The sequence below is a fragment of the Nicotiana sylvestris genome, chromosome 4 (genome assembly GCF_000393655.2).
Source record: "Nicotiana sylvestris chromosome 4, ASM39365v2, whole genome shotgun sequence".
Lineage (NCBI taxonomy): Eukaryota > Viridiplantae > Streptophyta > Magnoliopsida > Solanales > Solanaceae > Nicotiana > Nicotiana sylvestris.
The window spans coordinates 181,736,124-181,756,059 of NC_091060.1; the positions used below are offsets into that span (position 1 = coordinate 181,736,124).

General features: G+C 37.0%; 1 protein-coding gene across 3 annotated transcripts in view; it reads left to right on the plus strand.

Moving 5' to 3' along the window:
• Window positions 1–19,681, plus strand: part of LOC104235937 (tetratricopeptide repeat protein SKI3) — a 30,252-nt gene extending 10,571 nt beyond the window's left edge. The window contains exons 11-22 of one of the 3 annotated variants that reach the window (XR_713308.2): window positions 5,169–5,284; window positions 5,377–5,434; window positions 5,693–5,758; window positions 5,985–6,197; window positions 6,341–6,392; window positions 6,774–7,147; window positions 7,231–7,325; window positions 11,032–11,274; window positions 11,468–12,111; window positions 14,343–14,546; window positions 18,705–18,940; window positions 19,066–19,681. Coding sequence is in view for 2 of the 3 variants with exons in the window: in XM_009789777.2 (XP_009788079.1) it covers window positions 5,169–5,284; window positions 5,377–5,434; window positions 5,693–5,758; window positions 5,985–6,197; window positions 6,341–6,392; window positions 6,774–7,147; window positions 7,231–7,325; window positions 11,032–11,274; window positions 11,468–12,111; window positions 14,343–14,546; window positions 18,705–18,886 (2,247 nt within the window). In the remaining variant the exon portion in view is untranslated. Of the gene's footprint in view, window positions 1–5,168; window positions 5,285–5,376; window positions 5,435–5,692; window positions 5,759–5,984; window positions 6,198–6,340; window positions 6,393–6,773; window positions 7,148–7,230; window positions 7,326–11,031; window positions 11,275–11,467; window positions 12,112–14,342; window positions 14,547–18,704; window positions 19,044–19,065 lie in introns of those variants that run through there. The other 2 variants (XM_009789777.2, XM_009789776.2) reach the window with 2 other exon arrangements.
• The last annotated feature ends 255 nt before the right edge of the window (window positions 19,682–19,936 follow it).

Sequence of the window (19,936 nt, forward strand, 5' to 3'; positions counted from 1 at the left end):
AAATGTAGAGGTTGGGGAAGTGAGATGTTCTCGTGAAGTTCTTCTATGATAGGTTATTAAAAATAGAGAACTCGTGCTTCCTATATCTATTAGTTGAGTTTACTAGAGTGCGAGACAGGTGCTTGTTCACATGGATGACAACAAGTGGGGTGATCCTAATTGCGGACATTCTGCACATAAGGTAATGTATATTATTTGGTTCTTTATGTGCAAAAGAGCGGGAGAAGATATGAACAATTTACCAGTACACTGCTAGTTGCAAGGCAATTGTTGTGGACAAAACTAAACCTGTTCGGAATATAGCGATCAACTTTGAGTACAATGAAAGACGTGTTGCATAGATGTCTTTCAGAAGAAGGCGAAGGTGACGCAGAGCGTGATGTTGGTCCCCTTATGTGGGTACTTTGGAGGGAGAGGAATAAGAGAGCATTTGAAGGAGAGGTAAATAAGTTTGTCCTGTTGAAAATAATTTTCAACTTTTTAAGCATTCACAAAGTTCCTGTTAGTATTGATGATTCTGTGTCATTTATAGAACCACTAGTTGGGAGTAGCCCCGGCTGCACCCGGGCCCAATGATCATAGAGAAATTGTTGAGTTTCTTTTTTCCCTAAGAAGTTGCTTGTAGCAGTTAGTAGTTAATCAAGTGTCAATTAATAGTAACTTAGTGATTTAGTGCTTTTGGATTATGTTGCTGCCACTGTTCAAAGTTGTAGATGGTTACAAACACAAAAGATAGTTGGAGATACAAAACAACTAAATTGTCATTAGTAAATTAGATGTAGTATCAAGCAAGAAAAAACAGAATGGGAGCTTACCAACATTGGTATCATCTTCAAGCCAGTAACTATTATGTCATTTTCACATGTTATTGCGTATCCAAACCTAAAATGTATTTAACATGCAAGAGTTAGTTGCCATATGAGCTAGCCTTAATATACTCAAATGAATAAAAACTGTAATATAACAACAGGGTATCTCACTTCTTCAACTTGTTCATTCTAATACTGAAAAGTGCTTACCAAAATATATCAAAACGTGAAAATGAAGGAACAAGGGAAAATACAACATGCATAGAGACAGATTTGTATTTATCCTTGTTGTGCAAGATAACTGTACTTTCGCTGCACCATTTAAAAAGTTTTCCTCGTATATATTTACCCTGGAAAGAAAATTTTAAACATATGTATTCAATGATTTTATACAATGTCAAAAGCAGTGCTAAACGCAAAGAAGGTAAGGTAAGTTTATTGTCTTAATTGTAGCTTTCTTCTTTTGTCAAATAGGTTTGTATACTTGGTACAAAATGATCAACTGAATTGTATAAGCGCACATATTCAGAAAACGAGGGTCAGAAAGAAATTGCTTTCATTAGTGCTCCAATTTTCCTCTGCTTCAAAAACCATGTTGATAACTATCTCCAACAACAACAACCACCACCCAGTATAATCCCACTTAGTGGGGTCTGGGGAGGGTAGTGTGTACGCAGACCTTACCCCTACCCTGGGTAGAGAGGCTGTTTCCAAATAGACCCCTGGCACCCTTCCCTCCAAGAACTTCCCACCTTGATCTTGGGGAGACTCGAACTCACAACCTCTTGGTCCATAACTATCTCCATTGTTAATAAAATCATTAAAAAAATCTGTGAATGGCATAATAGAACCCCTTTAAACCTACTGTATGGATATATAAACCTTTACTCTAGCTGAAGTAAGAATATATTGATAAAGAAATAACATAGAGCAACACTTACAGGCATAAGAGAATATATTAAAGAAATGACATAAAGCAGCACTTACAAGCATGATAACTTCTTTTAGCTTTGAATGCATATGCGATTCAGCAACTCTTAAGCATAAATGTGACTGAGGAAAAAGCATCGTTAAATCAATCTCTAGATAATGGATACAGAAAATTAAAAGACCTCCATGTATTGACTTTAAATTTTCCAAAGAGGAACGTTTGTGTACGATTAAAAACACCAGCATCAAGATTTTTGAAAATTTCTTAGTCTCGCAAAAATCTCTGAGGTCGAGATGTGTGTTCTGCACCCATTTCTCCATGAATAATATACCAAATGTGCCCGAAACCAATAGGTAGCATCAACTTTTTTATTCGGTATAAAATATTAAAATTCATATTAACAAAATTGTCGTGAGGAACGATGACTATTGCAAGAGGCGAAGGGGATAAAATCAAAACATGCCTTGGTTCTTTTTGTAATTTCATGACCCTTTTTAGGCATCTACCTTACAATGAACCTTGAGTAACAGGTATAAGTACTAACATATATATGTGTAAATATTTTGTTCAAAAGGACAATCACATCGGTCCCTACCCCTCTATGTTTAGTCAGAATAGGCTTATACAAGCCACATCATCCGGATGAATTAGTTGCATCAAGTTTCTTTTGCTGCAATATCGTAATATAGTAGCATGAGTAGTAGAGAAGAATAACAATGTAAAAAACTAATTTTGTTTTCTTATTTTAAGTGGCACATTTTTAATTTAATCTATTTAACAAATTTGATGTGTATTCTTCTTTAATCTTTTCTTATTCCTTTCAAATATATGCAAGATAAATACATTATATTTTTCATAGATGAATTTGTTCAATAGATGAATTAATTTTTTATAAAATAAAATTGTTATATGTTACAGTGCTTGCTATATTATGTTAACTATTTAAAATCAATTTTAATATAAATATACACCTAATGAATGCAAAATGTTTAAACTCTAATAAAGAAAAACAACGTCTAGAATATCACTTGAAGTTGCTAACCTAGGAAATTATGCCTGAGCCGAGGGTTTATCGAAAATAGCCTTTGTACCTGATAGGGATAGGTCTGCGTACATACTATCCTCCCCAGACCTCACTTGTAAGATTATTGTTGCTAACCTAGGAAACCATAAGGGAAAGTGTTCAATATTAGTACAAAAAACATCCTTCCAAATCACTAAAAAGTACAGAAAACAACTATTGCTTCTTTTTGTACCTGTTAACTTTATCGAAGTTTTAAAAAAATGGAATAGCAGAAAAATTTCCTAAAACCCAATTGCAACTCTAGTTTTTAGAATTTACGTTCACTATATTTGTGAACAGAGTCAATAATCAAGGTTTAGAAAAGTAAATTCAGTTTGCTAATATGTGAAACTATTCAATTATTTATTAACTTATTAAAATACTATCTAAAAATAGGAATATAATTTTTTTTTTGAAATAATGGTCATTTAAGGTTTCCTCTTTCAAAATAAAATATTAATTTACTATCCAAACGTTTAATTTAAAATTTGGAAAAAAGACAAAAACAAAGTAAGCAAATACATTATAATCGGTTTTGGTACTCCGATCTTCCTATTTGCTGATGTTCACGTATTTTGTCTTCTTATGATATCTTAAATAAGTTCTATGTTATGGAATATTAATATTAATGTGAAAACTTAGCTAGCGTTTGGACATATATTTGGTTGAAACTTGAAAAAAATATTTTTAAAATTGGGTTTGAAAGTTGAAACTGTGTTTGGACATGCATTTTATTTGAAAAGAACTTGAAATTTTGTGAGTGGACGAAAAAATCTCACCCAAAAGCTACTCTAAACTAGATTTTGGGAATTTGAAAAAAGAAAAGCAATTTTTTTTTTAAAAACTGATCATATTCCATGAACAAACAATACTTTTAAATTTTTTTTGAAAAAAGGTTACCAAAATTTATGGCTAAACGGGAGCTTAGTATAGCGAATTTGGGTTATACTAAAAATAAGGATGTTATCCTTTACCAATGATATTCTCTTTTATACACCACTGCGTTTTCAATTAAGTCCTTATAAAATTCACACAAAATTATAAAAGCCATAGTAGGAACGAATTCAATTTTGTTGATTGTGAAGGATGAAAGAGTTTATTTGTCTACTATTTTTATTAGATAAATTGAGATTTAAAAGAAAAACTTACTCATTTCTGGTTGGAGGAGCAAGTATCATTTCTATTCCATGATAGTCCTTAGCAAATTACGAACCTAAGAATAAATAGACAAAGTTCAGAGAAAAACCTCATCTTAATTGGCTTAATCACCACGAGAAGTTGCACGTCTAAATTGACATCCAATAACTACTACAAACTAAAGTTTTATTGAGCAATAGTTAATTGGAGGTTAATAAGCAGCCCTCGATTTGGCCGGCATGTAACCGTAAATGCAACATGTAAGTATGAGGTGTCAGATAATATGTTAAGCAATTTTTTTTGGAACCTTAGGTGTCATTGAAAGTTGGGATCTTTACACAAATGTCAGGTCATATTTACTGATTACTTTTTTTAGACATATACATAGGTTATACATATATAATACATAAATTATTTATATATTATACTCCATGGCTATTTTTAGTTTAAGCAGTTGGACGAGCTATTATTTGGATTAATTCTTTTTAAAAGTTGGATCTGGACACCCAGTGGCGGAGACAGGATCTCCGCGAAGGGGGTTCAAAAAAAAGTTAAAAAAGATTGTAGTAAGGTTTTGAATCCCCTTGACCACTAAGCTATACTTTTAGGCTATGTCAAGGGGATTCAAAACTTAATATATACAGGTAAAAAATAGATTTTGTCTTATATATACGGTGTAATTTTTCGGTGAAGGGGGTTCGGGTGAACCCCCTTCCGCCACCCTAAATACCCCCCTGTGGACACCACATGCTTAAGGCAAAAGTTGCATGACTTCTTCCACGTAGTACCATGAATCATCAGGTTTTGTGGGCTAGTCTTGAAACTTGATCAACAAAGAGGGGCTATTATGGGCCAGACAAGCGAGCATGTTGATGACACAGATAGCTCAAGTAGCTCAACTGTGCCTTCTAATATAAGAGAATATCATATACAACATCAATAAATTATTAGTGTATTCATCTTCTCTTTTTGACAATGAAATTATTACTGTATTCATATCTGCAACAAAAAGTAAAAATGATCAGGTTCTGGCTGTTCACTTGTTTTTTTTCTTTCTTTCGCCTGCGTCCCTCTTTTTCAATTTTTTTTTTTTGGGGTTCTCCTTCTCCAATGTGCTGAACTATTCAGCATTGCAAGTCCTCATACTGTAGATTAAGGTTGGGGTTGTTATGTAAATTGATTGATCCATGTGAGATGATTAGAGTCGTCTAAAGTTGAGTATTTATAGCTTTATCGGCTGGAGGGGAAAAGTCAATTGGCTCAGCTAGCATTTGATCGTGCAAGAAGTATTGATCCTTCACTTTCATTGCCATGGGCAGGCATGTCAGCTGATGCTGCTGCAAGGTAAATTCATTTATGTTATATAAAAGAACATAAACAATGATGCATTTACACCTTTTATGTGAAATATAAAGCTGAATACGCTTCTTAAACAGGAATCTGAAACCAGACGAGGCTTACGAGTGCTGTCTTCGGGCGGTTCAGATCTTTCCAGTACATTTCTCTCTTTCAGTGTTGTTTTCAGAATTTTTTTGAACTTTCACCTTTTTTTTAACAAGATGTTTGAATTTTCACCTTGTCTGGGAGTTTTTCATGTTGCGTTTGTATCTAAAGTTTGTATCAGGTGAGCATCATGATGCTTCTGAAAACAAACTTTAGAGTTCAGATACAAACCTATATACAGGCGATATGGTTTTTTCCAGTTGTTCATTGTCCAATTTGGAGGTTCTTACAGTGCCTGTGTATGAATAGCTTGCAGAATTCCAAACTGGTCTAGTTAAGCTTGCTCTGCAGTCTGGTTATCTGCAATCTCCAGAGGTACTTAAGCACTCAGTTTACAATCGATTCTTGTCTGTTTAGGCTCTGAGTAATTGACAAGGGAATACTTCGGATAGCATTGAGTCTATAACAGCAACAATAACAACAAATCCAGTGTAATCTCACAAATGGGGTGTGGGAGGGTAGTGTATACGCAAGCCTTACCCCTACCTTGTGAAGGTAGTTGGATAGCATTGAGTCTAAGTTTTTATAATTGTTATACCAGGCATTTGGAGCCATCCAGCAGGCTTTGCAGCGTGCACCTCAGTATCCTGAATCTCACAATCTGAAAGGGCTAGTTTGTGAGGCACGAGGTGATTATGAAAGTGCTGTTGCCTCGTATAGACTGGCACGCCTTGCTGCCAGAGTTTTTGCAGGAAGAGTTTCAAAATCGTATCCAGCAGATATATCTATTAATTTGACCAGGTCGCTCTGTATGGTAATATACTTTATCACATCTTTTCAGGTTCAACTTGTTTTACTTCAGATCCAATTTGCAATGCTACTCTCTTTTTTTCTCACTATTTATGGGTGCTTTGATTAACTCTATTTTATGCAAGTTCTGAAATGCTATCCATACAGGCAGGAAATGCTGATGCAGCTATCCAAGAATGTAAATATTTGGAAAACAAAGGTATGATTCTTGATCATAACGGCATTAGTCGTTCCCAGTGAGAAACTACTCTTCTGTTTTCTGCTAAAGAAAAATATCTTTGTGAAGAAAACAATAAAAAACTATCATGGTGAAGCATTAGTGTGCTGCTTGTCTGTGATCAAATAATGATTATGAATTAAAATTTTACACGAGTGCTGAACTTCTTATTGGTGCAGATGTTAGGCATTGGTATGTCTTAGAGTTCACTTTAGCTGGTTTTGCTGAAATCATGGAGTAGCTTCTTGTATAAAAATTTATTTTGAATTTTCCCTTTCCTGCTTGCATGCTTTTGCTCTCATCCAATCTAGAGTGCTATGGCGATGTTTGGTCTCTTAAACCTGTAAATTCCATTTTCGCTAGGTCTTCTGGATGTAGAAGGTTTGCAGCTTTATGCGCTTTCTTATTGGAAACTTGGCAAGTATGACCTTGCTCTTTCAGTGGCAAAAAGGCTCGCCTCATCTGCTTTACCAACAGAACATTCATTGGCTGCTGCCTCCATCAGTTTCATCTGTAGATTAGTGTATCATATGTTAGGGCAGGAATTAGCTATTAGAAACATTTTGCAACTACCCAGAAGAGCCTTCGAGAGTTCACAAGTTAGGCTTGTAGCATCTGCTATTCATGCATTAGATGAAAGTCATCAGCTTGACTCAGTTGTTTCAAGTGTTCGTGAGTCTCTTTCATCTAGCAAAGAGATTGCTGCACTGGATTTCCTAGCCACACTTGGCTTACTAGTAAGTCTTCTATTTCAGTTGCCTCTTATGACTTGATGTTGGGCCGCTAAGTGTAAATCAGGATTTTCTTATCGGGATTTTAGGTCAAACATGGATCTAACGACTGCTTAGGAGTTCAGAAGGGAGTCAATTATCTAAGAAGAGCTCTTCATGTTTCTCCAAACAGTAATTTGATAAGGTGGTCACCTGAGCAGCTGCATTTTCATGTTCTCCCACTCTGTGCATGAACTAGTGAATTGTGATTGTTCGTAGCGCTTCACGTTAATGTTTTTTCTCCATTTATTTGAATTGTGATTTCCTTGAGATTGAAGGGTTGGCTAATTTTGAATGCAATTTTGGTGGCTCTTCCTGATTGAAGTTAGAAAAGAAGCGTGAGATTCTGTTTTTATATTAGAAAGCATCTGTTTTTTTTTTTGAAAAACAAAAGATTTTCTTGCCGTGGTTTTAGCCAGAAGAAATTTATTGGTTGTGCTCAAGTCCGTTTGTGTTTGACGAAACTAGCATGAGTTATAGTGGTTTCTCCTGTCAATTCGAAGGAGCTCAATTAAGCTCCTCGCTGAGACGGATGCAAAATGAGTATTTGTACATGCATGTTCCAAGTTACATGAGACCCATCATAGAGCAGTGTTGGTGTCAACAAGTTTTGGCAGTACAGCTGTTTTTACTAGTAGAGGGCTCAAATGAACTTGGAAAGAACAAAAAGCTAATAAACAACAGAAGAGATGTCCTAATATGTGCAAGTCATATTCCAACACTTCAAAAGCTTTTTGTTCGTTTTCCTCCAAATTACCCAGTACCCACATAAGTGATAAAGGGGTGACATTCCACGCATTACATTGTTTTCTTCTTCACATGAATACCCAACGATACATTCCTCCTCCACTGTCTCAAGTATTGCTCCCTATACTGCATACAAATTCAGGGCTGTCCACCATAGTTGACTGGCCACCTTGCAATGCACTAGTAGATGGTTCACTTTTCTACCCGAACACTTGCACATGAAGAACCAACTGACTTATTTGATTTTCGTTCTCAAATTCCTGTCGTCAAGATTACTTCTCTAGCCGCTATGTAACAAGCAGACCTTTCTTGGCTCTATCAGAATCTAGATTAATAAGTATGGAAATTCCGGATCCACCCTCTTCAATAGCCTGGTTTATAAGGACTATAGCATGTTAAGATCCAAGTCTTTTGACTCAGATACATAAGCCAAATAACTTATGCTACCTTGGGACTTGTCAGTGTTTTTAAGTTATCCGGAAATTTGTAATCAGAAGAAATATTGAACACAAATGAACAGAACTGCAATACATAATGTTGCTCTGGTGGGACATCGTACACTTGACAGGAAGTCCAAAGATTTTCAATCAGGGCATCTTTAATACTAGATATAATTTTGGACATGATATGTAAAAACATGCATGAACTGGATGCCCATTTCACTTCAGCATCAAGGTATGTAAAATCAGTCCAAAAACTTACCTTGAATATTCCAATTTAATGGCATTTAAGTTGTTAAAGGAGAAATTGTTATTGAAAAGGAGTTGAGGAGGTTGTGGAGGAGAAGAAAAACCTATGTTTTTCTCAAAAAAAGAGAAGAAAGACCTAATTGTAGAATGTTTATCCCATAAATCTAATTTTCCGAAAAATTTTCTACTTGATCTTCACAATGCCCATTATTATGTCTGTTAGAATAATTATGTGAATGTATGTAATTACTCCTAGTCCCTTATGTAATAGGAGTAAGTTATGTGTTATGTATACATTAAATAGGGCTTATTGTAACATAGTCAATATCAATCAATAATATTTTCTCCCGTGCATTCTCACATGGTATCAGAGCAGGACCCATACCGATTTTCCGATGTTGGGCCCCCATAATTATCCACGCTCCAGATGTCCAGTCCTGGACGTGAGAGGGGATGTTGAGTCCCACATCGACAATGAAGGGGATGGGTGGTCTCCTTATATGGACTTGGGCAATCCTCACCTCTTGAGCTAGCTTTTGGGGTTGAGTTAGACCCAAGGTCCATTTAATATGGTATTAGAGCCAGGTTTTGATCCTGGGACCTGTGGGTTATGGGCCCACAAGTCTAGTGTAATGTGGTTGCTCTGTCTAGTGCAGAAGCAGAATATCGAGCAATGGCTATGGCGACATGTGAGCTAATTTGGATCAAACAGTTGCTCAAGGAGTTAAAATTTGGTGAGATTAGTCAGACGAGACTTGTATGTGATAATCAAGCTGCTCTTCATATTGCGTCAAATCCAGTGTTCCATGAGAGAACTAAACACATTGAGATTAACTGTCACTTTGTTAGAGAAAAGATACTCTCGGGAGATATTGCTACAAAGTTTGTGAAGTCAAATGATCAGCTTGCAGATATTTTCACCAAGTCCCTCACTGGTCCTCGTATTAACTACATATGTAACAAGCTCGGTACATATGATTTATATGCACCAGCTTGAGGGGGAGTGTTAGAATAGTTATGTGAATGTATGTAATTAGTCCTAGTCCCTTATGTAATAGGAGTAGGTTATGTGTTACGTATACATATAAATAGAGCTTATTGCAACATAGTCAATATTAATTAATAATATTTTCTCCTGTGCATTCTCACAATGTCTAAAACTTAAGACTGGCCTTTGGAAAAACTTCCCACTTTAATGTGGTATAGGAATAATCCAAGAACTACATTGCTTTCTTCATAGACGTACTGTTGGTTTGTAGGAGGAGCAAGATTTCCACATTATAAGTATAAGTTATTGGCAGTACTTTTTTAGTGGAAGGTGTTCCTTTTATTTGGCAAGTAACAAAGTACTTTTTATAGCCTCCAGGTGTTTGTCTAGTGGTAAAAACACATTGGTGATATGTGGTTTAGGCACATGTCACGAGTTCGAGCGCTACCATAGACAAAAACTTGGTATTTAAGTGGAGAGAAGTAGAGGGATGGACCCATTTTCCATCGAGTTTCAAACCTTGAGCCACTAGCCTTTGGGATTTTATTGGTTATTAAAAAAAAAGAGTACTTTTCACAACTGCAAGCAGCAAATTGCTTCTACCTTTTGATTGTCTAATATGTTGAAACTTCGTCCTTATTAATGTAAATTATGAAAAAGTTATGGCTTTGCACACAAGGGTGTGGTCTAGTGGTCAATGAAATTTAAATGGACCCTGGGAGTCCAAGGTTCAAATCTCAGCAAGATGCAAAAAAAATGCTCGGTGAATTCGTCCCGTTATCTAAGCCTTGATGAGCTGAGTTACTAATGGGAGATAGTAGGTTCGATTGGTCGAGGTGTGTGTAAGTTGGTATGGACACTACTGTTATAAAAAGAAAATAAATAAATTATGAAAGTTATGGCTCTTGGTGCCAGCCTGTCAGTTTCTAAAAAATAAATAAATTATGAAAGTTATGGCTCTTGGTGTCAGCCTGTCACTTTCTAAGTTAACTCCTGCAAAAAATTCAATCTTTCCATAGCTTCACTTAAGTTACACATCAATGTCCAGTTGTCCACGGTTTTCTTTTAACTTGGGGGTCGGGGTGGGGTGGATTCCCCCACCCTTTGAAATATTCACATCGTTGCCCTGTTCGTCATGTTCAAGCATTCTTGCTGAATATCATTGGTCAGTTTTCTCTCATTTTGCACAATTGATTTGTTCTGTTCATAATTTTCATTCTTGTTTTCCAATAATTGTAAATTTCAATTATGGGCTAGTTCGTTTGAATTACTTGCCATATTGATCTTGATACTTGATAGAATTTAGCAAATGTATTGTTGATTTGCTATTCCCTATTTGAAAATTCTTACCATATGTAAAGTTGCAATTTCTGCTCTTAGTATGATGATCAAAGTTGATTGATCTGCTGTAATATTCTGGTGAATAGGAACCTTCTTGGTTATCTATTATTATCCAGCGAAGAATGGAAAGATGTTCACATTTCAGCTCGATGCTTCATAGTGGATCCTTCCGAACATCTGAAGCAGGAAGGTGTTAAATCCAGTGTTGAGATTTTTGGTGCTGGAGCAGTTGCTTGCTGTACTATGGGGAGCAGCAAGAAGACATTACCCATGTTCATCTGTAGAGAAAGTTTGACATCGGGGTGCAAAACTATCCAGCTGCTGCAGAAGTACTGTTCTTTATCCACGTGGCTTCTGACTTCATTTATGAAAATTTATTTCTATTATACACTATGTGCAGCTTGCTTTATTGATATATGAATCTGATACTCCTGATGCAATGGAGGAAGACATGGAATTTTTGTCCATGACATATATGCCAAAGCTGTTCCGTGCATCTAATTCGACTCTTTATCTTTATAGGTGTGTCCATCAGCAGCCTTGGGACCATACTTCCTATTACCTGCTTATACTAAACTATCTGCAAAAGGCGCGGGAGGAGAAATTTCCGCATAACATGTGTGTTGTTCTTGAGCGGTTAATAAGTGTGGCTCTTCAAAATGAGCTTTATGCGAAGGAAGACATTTCGTACCAATACCAAAAGTTCCAGCTTCTGCTTTGTGCTGCGGAGGTTAGTTTGCAATGTGGGAATAATTTCAATTGCATTATGCGTGCAAAAAGTGCTCTAGAGATGCAGCTTTCAGATAACTACCTCTTCTTTGCACACTTGCTACTGTGTCGTGCCTATGCTGTGGAAGGTAATTATATTGGGCTTCATGAAGAGTACGTTAGGTGCTTGGAGCTCAAAACTGATTATCATATTGGTTGGATTTGCCTTAAGTTTCTTGAAAGTCAATACAAGCTGCACTCAGATTCCAGTGCACTAGCCTTGGCCTTTCAAGAGTGTTGCAAAGAGATAAAGACTTCGTGGAACATGTGGATTGCTATATATAATTTGGTTCAAGGTCTAACTGCAGTTTGGAATGGGGAATTTATTGACGCAGAAGAGTCACTTGCGCAAGCTTGCTCGTTAGCTGGTGGTGAGAGTTGCCTTTTTCTCAGCCATGGTAACATTTCCTGAACTTTAACTCCCTTTCTTTTGGGTGGTAATTGCAAATAATTACTTCAAATTTTAAATGGCCTACTATTGGAAATGGGGGGAATCTATCAAATATATTGGGCCAACAGAGAAGACATTCCAAATTTCTGATACTTTTGAAAATTTAATTTTCTAGAATTGAATACACTTGATTTCTTTTGACTGGTCAAGTTGAGAAATGAGCATTTAAATATTATATTCTTTGATATCCTTGTAAAATGGGATCTTCCTCTCTCTAGTTCTTTTTTTCTTTTGATAATATAATACTTGTATTGATGTTGTAAGAAAATATTTGGTATACAATTAATTGGTAGACAGAAATTATAGAACTTAGGACAAAATATGGTTCTCTTCAAAAGACAGCCAATCGTCTATACAAATTGGAATCTCATGGGTGTACAAAAAATATACAAGTAACAAATGATGGACCCTCTTTTTTTTTGTTTCCTTCTGAAAAGGTAATAACTTTATTTAAAAGCAACACAAAGTTAGTGCTGGAGTTTCTGTATAATGAGGAAAACACCAAAAGTATGGCTCTTCTTCTAATCCTAGAGAGCCTCTATGGTTCTAGCATAATTTCTGCCTCATTTACGTATTCCTTTTTTCATAAAAAATGAAATAACATGATAAGCTGTAACATCTTGAACTGATTTGTTCTTCTCTTTAAAACATCTTGAACTGATTTGTTCTTCTGTTCAAATTATCTGGAATATTAATATAGCATTGAATAGCTTGGTGAACCGTTCTACTCCAACCTCTCCAAGACACTTCCAAACCTCGATGGAGATACTAGCTGGACCACAAGCTTTTCTAATCCTCATATTTTTCATGGCATCCGTTACCTTTGTTGGCCTAAGTTTACGAGTGTAGCTAAAGTTTCATGGCATCCTTTACCTCTATGCACAAACATGTGGAGGCCCAAAATGTTACTCTCTTGGTTCGAGTTGAACAATTGATCAAAATAGCCTCTCCATACCTCAGTATCTCCTCTCAACACTTGTTGAGAATCGTCTTTAATACACTTCACTTGGTTTAAACCCTTACCCTTCTTTTCTTTCAGTTGTGCTATCTTTAACATTTCTTTCTCCGCTTCTTGTATCCCTAGCTTCTGGTACAAGCCATCTAGAGCTTCTCTCGGACTTTCCTTCTGGCCTTCTTAGCTTCTCTCTTGGCTCTCTTATATTCCTCAAAGGTTTCTTCATTTTTTGCCTTTGACAACTTCCTGTACCACTCTCGTCTAGCTCTAATAACTGTTTATACCTCCTCATTCCACCGCCAAGATTCATGTGTGGAGGTCATAGATCTTTAGACAAATGTATCCTAGGATGTCCGCCTCCCCCTTAAGTCCCAAGCTCCCTTCTCTCGTAGTTTTTCTTGAAATGCTTACTGGTTAGCGCCCTTTAAATCCCACCACCTAATTCGTGATTGTTTGCAGGTCATCTTCTTTTTCACTCTACTTTTGAATTTTACATCTAAGACCATTAACCTATGTTGGGTGGTCATTGCTTCTCCTAAAATAACTTTACTGTCCTTACATGTAGCTCATCATGTCTTCTTTTAAGGATAAAGTCTATTTGGTTATGGTTTTGCACACTGTTATAAACTCTACTTGTGTGAGTTTGCTCGCAAATAAGCCAAGGACCTTATAAATACCCATGATAGAAGCAAGTTCCCACTAAAGAGATCTTTTTCGGAGCCACTATAAGGTGCATACACACTTGTCAAGTAGCAGGAACAGTATGTAGCAAAGAAGTTAACTTGATAGTGACACAGTGTTCCCCGTAGCCACCATTTCCCTATCCCAATTTCTCCTATCCCACATAACCAAAATCAGACCCTAGTGCCGCTGGCCTCCATTGCTTTGTGACCCACATCTACTTGCCCAAATTTGTCTAACAAAAATACCTGAATCCCCTTCAAGTTGTTTCCTGGAGACATAAGAAGTCTGCTGTCCATTTATGAACTAGCATATTCACAACCCCCTCACAGATGATGAGCCATCATTTGGACAAAAGGGTATTCTACCCCTTCCAAAAGTTCTATTTCTCTCCTGAGAATCCACATAAGCGTCCAGGGGGTTGCATTCCATGGTCTGCACTTTGTTTCCCTCTATCCGGTTTCCTGCCTTTCCCTCTGTGTGTCTATCAAATGCTGATGGTATTTATGGTCCCGTTGGGTAATGGAGATTTGATTATTCAGGTGCTATTTGCATGGAGATTGCCAGACAACAGTCCGATTCAGAGTTTCTATCACTTGCTATTAGAAGTCTGAAAAAAGCAAAAGATAGTTCTTCGATGCCATTACCCTTTGTCTCACTCCTACTGGCGCAAGCAGAAGCTAGCCTCGGCTCTGAATCAAAGTGGGAAAAAAACCTCATTGAGGAATGGTCATCTTGGCCACCAGGTTTGATATTTTATCCCTTTGTAATTCAGTTTTGTTTTATACAGTTAAGTTTGGACTGTGGTTGAGAACGTTGCTTGACTCAATACTGAGTGCAGTATCCAGTAATAGTGAGTAGCTGACCTCTTAGTCCATTCTTGCCAGAGTGCGACCCTGCTTAATCTTTATATTTTATGCTTTTTAAATATGATGTGGACCTACATTTGGGGTTGAAAATTCTGATCTGAGACTTTCACTAGCCTACTTAATCTTTATATTTTATGCTTTTTAAATATGATGTGGACATACATTTGGGGTTGAAAATTCTGATCTGGGACTTTCACTTTCTCGCACAGTGTTCGGTCAAGGTTTTCTAATATATGCATCTTCCGTTTGAATTCCATTCCATTTACCTGTGTTTCTGGACATAGCTAGTTGCCAAACATGATATGCCAAAGGGGAATAAGAGATATTTATACATAGAATGTTTGGGAAAGTTGAAACCCTTTTGTCTTTATGGCAACTACCACACAAAGAAACTGAAAAGAAAAGAAAATAAAATAAAAGAGAAACCTATCTTCCATAAGTACCCAAATATCGGGTGCATCATTGTCCAAAATTTGTGGTAAAATGATCAGTATTGTCAAAGGTGCACTTAAGAAGCTCTGAAGCGAGGTGCAACACAAGTTGGGCAATTCGCTTCGCTTAGGCAGCGCCTTAGTGAAAGCAGTTTTTTTTTTGGGGGTCAATCCAGCCAAAGAATTGCCCTTTTGGAAAAATAAGGTTTGTGGGTTCTGTTTTAAAGAAGAGACCGTACAAAACTATAAATGTTCTTATAAGCGATATGTTAATTGTTAGCAAGGTTTCAATGGATGAATATGTTAGTATAAAAAACTCGATTAAAAAATTGATCAGGGCATTTGAATATAAGTTTTTTTTTTTTTTTTTTTTTTAGAAGTATGGGAATTTCAATTAAATGGCATCAAGAAGATGCATAGCAAAAATTACAACATAAAGGTATTGTCTGCTCATATACAAAAACTTACAGGACAATTAAGGAGCAGACAATCAGAAATAGTTCAGCACTAGTTACAAGTTCCTGGTTGAACCAACTAAATAATTTAATTAAACAAGTGGCTTTAAGAGTCAGGTTGGGAGTTGAAATCCCATCAAAACATCCACGGTTCCTTTCATTCCAAATACTCCAAAAAATAACACCAGTTACCATTGACAAGTCTTTTTGATAGATTTCCCAACTCTCCATGAACACAACTCTCATAAGCTTCCTTGATATTGTTTGGCATAACCCAGGCAAGTCCAAAAACTGATTAAAAACATACTCCAAATGTCAGCTGCTACTGAACAATGCAAAAAAAGATGCCTCACACACTCAGATTCCATCTGGCACATATAACATCTATTCACAGTCGATATACTCCTTCTGCTAAGATTGTCTTGAGTAAGACAAGCTTCATACAATCTTGTCCACATAAAGTCAGCTACTTTGTAGGTAGTTTGGTTTTCTATATAAGCTTCCATGGCCATTTGTCAATCAATTCCTTCTTGGAGCATAGATTGTCATATCCTCTTTTGACAGTATAGGTTCTCTCCTTTGATTCACCCTATTCCAACCTATCCTGCACCTGGGAGTTGACATTAGCACCTGATAATTTATTGAGCAAACCCAACAGATTATTCAACTCCCAATCTTGGATGTCCCTTCTGAAATGTCGAGCCCAAGCACTATTTTGCCAATAATGTGAGATAGTTGCATCTTTATTACTAGCAAGTAAAAATAAAGCTGGAAATCATATTTCAGGGTCTCTGTTCCTAGCCATTTATCTTTCCAGAAAGATATATGAGCCCCATTCCCTAGCTTGAGTGATGACTTGCGCTTGAATTCTCCCCAAAGCTTTGAAATGTGTTTCCAGGGGCCTGAACCATGTGGAGCTCTCCCCTGCCTAGTGCACCAGTTGTTTGCCACCCCATACTTTGCTTGAATTACTGTTTTCCATAGCCCTGAACTTTCCATGTTGTACCTCCAATGCCATTTCATCAATAAACTCTTGTTATGCAAGGCAAAATCCTTTATCCCTAGCCCTCCATGGTTCTTAGGAAGAATAACTCTTGGTTATTTAACCAGATGGAACTTGTGAGTGTCACTTTTGCCTTCCTCTAAAAAATCTCTTCTTAATTGATCAAGTCTCCTTTGTACCTTAGCTGGGATTGGGAATAAGGACATGAAATATGTAGGTATGCTATCTAGCATACTATTGATGAGTGTAAATCTGCCTCCAAAGGATAGGTATTGCATTTTTCAGGAAGCTAGTTTTCTTTCAAATTTTTCAATCACACCATTTCAGATGCCTTGAGACTTGTATCTAGCTCCCAATGGGAGCCCCAGATATGATGTAGGGAAAGATTCCACTTTACAGCACATAACCTCTGCAAGCTCATCCAGATTTGGGACTGTGTAAACAGGATAGATGGTGCTTTTCAGCATGTCATGTGTAGGCCTGAAATAGCTTCAAAGATCATTAGAGTGAGATTAAGATATAGAACCTGTGATTTTTCAGCTCTGCAAAAAATCAAAGTGTCGCCTGCATATAGCAGATGCGACACTATCACAGAATTGCCCTCTTCATTGCCCACCTTAAAACCCTCCGGCCAGTGGAACTGGTTAGCTTTGTCTAACATTTTGCTTAGGCCTTCCATATCAAGAATGAACAAAAAAGGTGACAGTGGATCTCCCCGTCTGAGGCCTTTTTGGGTAGAGAAAAACCCAACAGATCCACCATTGATTAGAATTGAGTACTTCACTGTGGTAATACAAAATTTAATCCATCTAATCCAGTGTTCTCCAAATCCCATCTTCCTGAGTATATTAATCAAGTACGCCCAATTGAGTTGGTCAAATGCCTTTTCAATGTCAAGTTTGAAAAGTAGACTATGTTGCCAGACTTCGTCTTCCAATCTAATATTTCATTGGCTATTAGAGCTGCATCAATGATCTGCCTTGATTTGATAAAAGCATTTTGATGTCCTGACACTAGCTTCCATATCACCCCTTTCAACCTCTCTGCTATGATCTTGGATTGCTTCAAGTATCCATCTCATATGGATTGCTTCAAGTATCCATCAATGTGGGTGAAAGGCATTGGAACGGAAGAAAATTGTCATTGGAGTGGTGGACACCGGTGGCCGGTACAGATCTGGCAAGCAAGAGGTCGGAACTCAGATGGATCAAAGCATTCGACATCCCGCTTCATGCTTGGTCACTAGATACCTTTAAAACTGTTGGTGAATTTTGTGGTGGCTATGTTGGGGTTGATGAAGATATAAAACATGTCAATCATCTATGCATAAGGAACACTGAAGCCAAAACACCTGGTAAGATTAATCTTGATATAGGAGAATGGAAGTTCAAAATCTCCTTGGTGGATGAAGTTTCTGCTACTCCTAGATTGGTCGGAAAATCTGATATGCATCCGTCTTGTTTGACCCCTTTAAGATGGATGGTTTATAGGACTTGTAGATGGCTCCAGATTGCTTCACCCCTTTACAACAACAACAAACCAAGTGAAATCTCACAAGTGGGGTCTGGGGAAGGTAAAGTGTACGCAGACCTTACTTCTATCTTATGACGATAGTAGAGTTTTAAATTTTAACGTATAAAAAAAATATTACATCTGAGTAGCGATTTAAATTTAAGATGGTCTTTTAACTTGATTGACATGGTTTTTACTTCATTTATTTCACTTATTTGTAGTTTTTCAGATTGCTCTACCCTTGTACTTGTTATTTATACTTAGTTATTTTGTCTTGAATTACATATGTGCACACACACTTTTTAAGATCTTGCGCTTCCATTAAAGCATGTTTCTAATTGTGGTGCACTTAATACCTCAGTAGATCATAGTGCTCTTCAAGGCTCTTTGTTTTTGACAAGACCGAAACTGACAGGGACTACCTATTTGTACCGTTACTCTTCGTAGCAAAAAGACAGGAAGCTATTATTGTATTGTTACTCTTTGGTGGATTGTTTCGCTGCTGCTTGGAAACTATGAGCACTATCCAAATTTGTGGATCAGTGTCAGATGGCATTATAAAGAACTGTAACTTAATCCAACATGCTGCATTATGCTTATCCCATTCATGCTTTGGCTTCATTATGTCTTGCAGAGAGTAGGCCTGCCGAACTATTTTTCCAGATGCATTTGCTTGCTAGACGGCTGACAGAAGGTTCTGGAGCTATATCCAATCTGGAGCCATCTACAAGTCCTATAAGATGGATACTTGAAGCAATCCATATGAATCCGTCTTGTTTGAGATACTGGAGAGCTTTGTTGAAATTTATGGAGTAAATTGCAAGCTCCGCAACTCGTACGACAACTCAAATTCTGTCCTTTCTGCTACCAGCTAGGCATCTCTTTTTGTTTTTGCTTTCTATAATAGGGCAAATATTACGTTTGTATTTGCCTTTTGTATTAGTTAATTTAAAATTCTTTCTTTATTTGCTCATTTTGGTTCACTTTCTTTTCAGTTTGTCAATTCCTTTCACCTAGCATGTATTGTCATGCGTGTAGTTTGACATGGGTGCACCATAGGCAATGAGAACTCTTTGTTCCCAATTGAGGAAGGGGTAGGTAAGGCACACTGGCAGGCAGCAGCTGTGTGATTACAACTGTATTGGAGATGAACGTTCCTTTAGCATCATATTTCTGAGTAGCTGTCAATAACTTTAGGGGAATTTTGGGCAATCTCAGAACTGTCAGGTGGTGAGGTTGAGCAACAGTTATTGGCAACGGAGTAATCTTGTAAAGAAAAATGATCTAATTCGGAATTGTACTGTCAGGTGTCTGGGAATCAATATGCGCGCAGTGAGTAGCGTCCAAGCTTCCTTGATTTTAGCCTTTAGGGAAAGGTGAAAAACATTAAAGTTTTATTATAGTTTATCCATTTACAAACCAAACTGTAAGAGTGTTTTTATTGAGTTCCTCGGAGAAAGCACTTCCGTTAGCTACCCAGGTCCCTTGTTTGAGTCGAGTCCGGTTTTATCTCAATTGATCTCCAACTGTTATATGTATGTTCGCTACTCATTGCTCGAGGTTCGGCAACTTTTTATTGGGGTTAATACGATAGTCCATTTGAGTGGCTTGTCACATTATAAAACTAGCAGAAAATAGAATCAGTAGCTAAATGCCATGCAATAATTGGGGTTATATGTAAGATTTTCTTACGTAAATTTATTGGTGGCCCAATAAGTTTAAGGCCCATAATTAATTAATGGGCAAATCTCATCCGTCCGATCAGTTACTTGATAGACGTATCGGATTAAATAAGAACCTCTATAAACTGGTCCTTTCCCCACCCATTAGGGTTACTGTATTTTATTTCTTTCTTCCATCACTAAA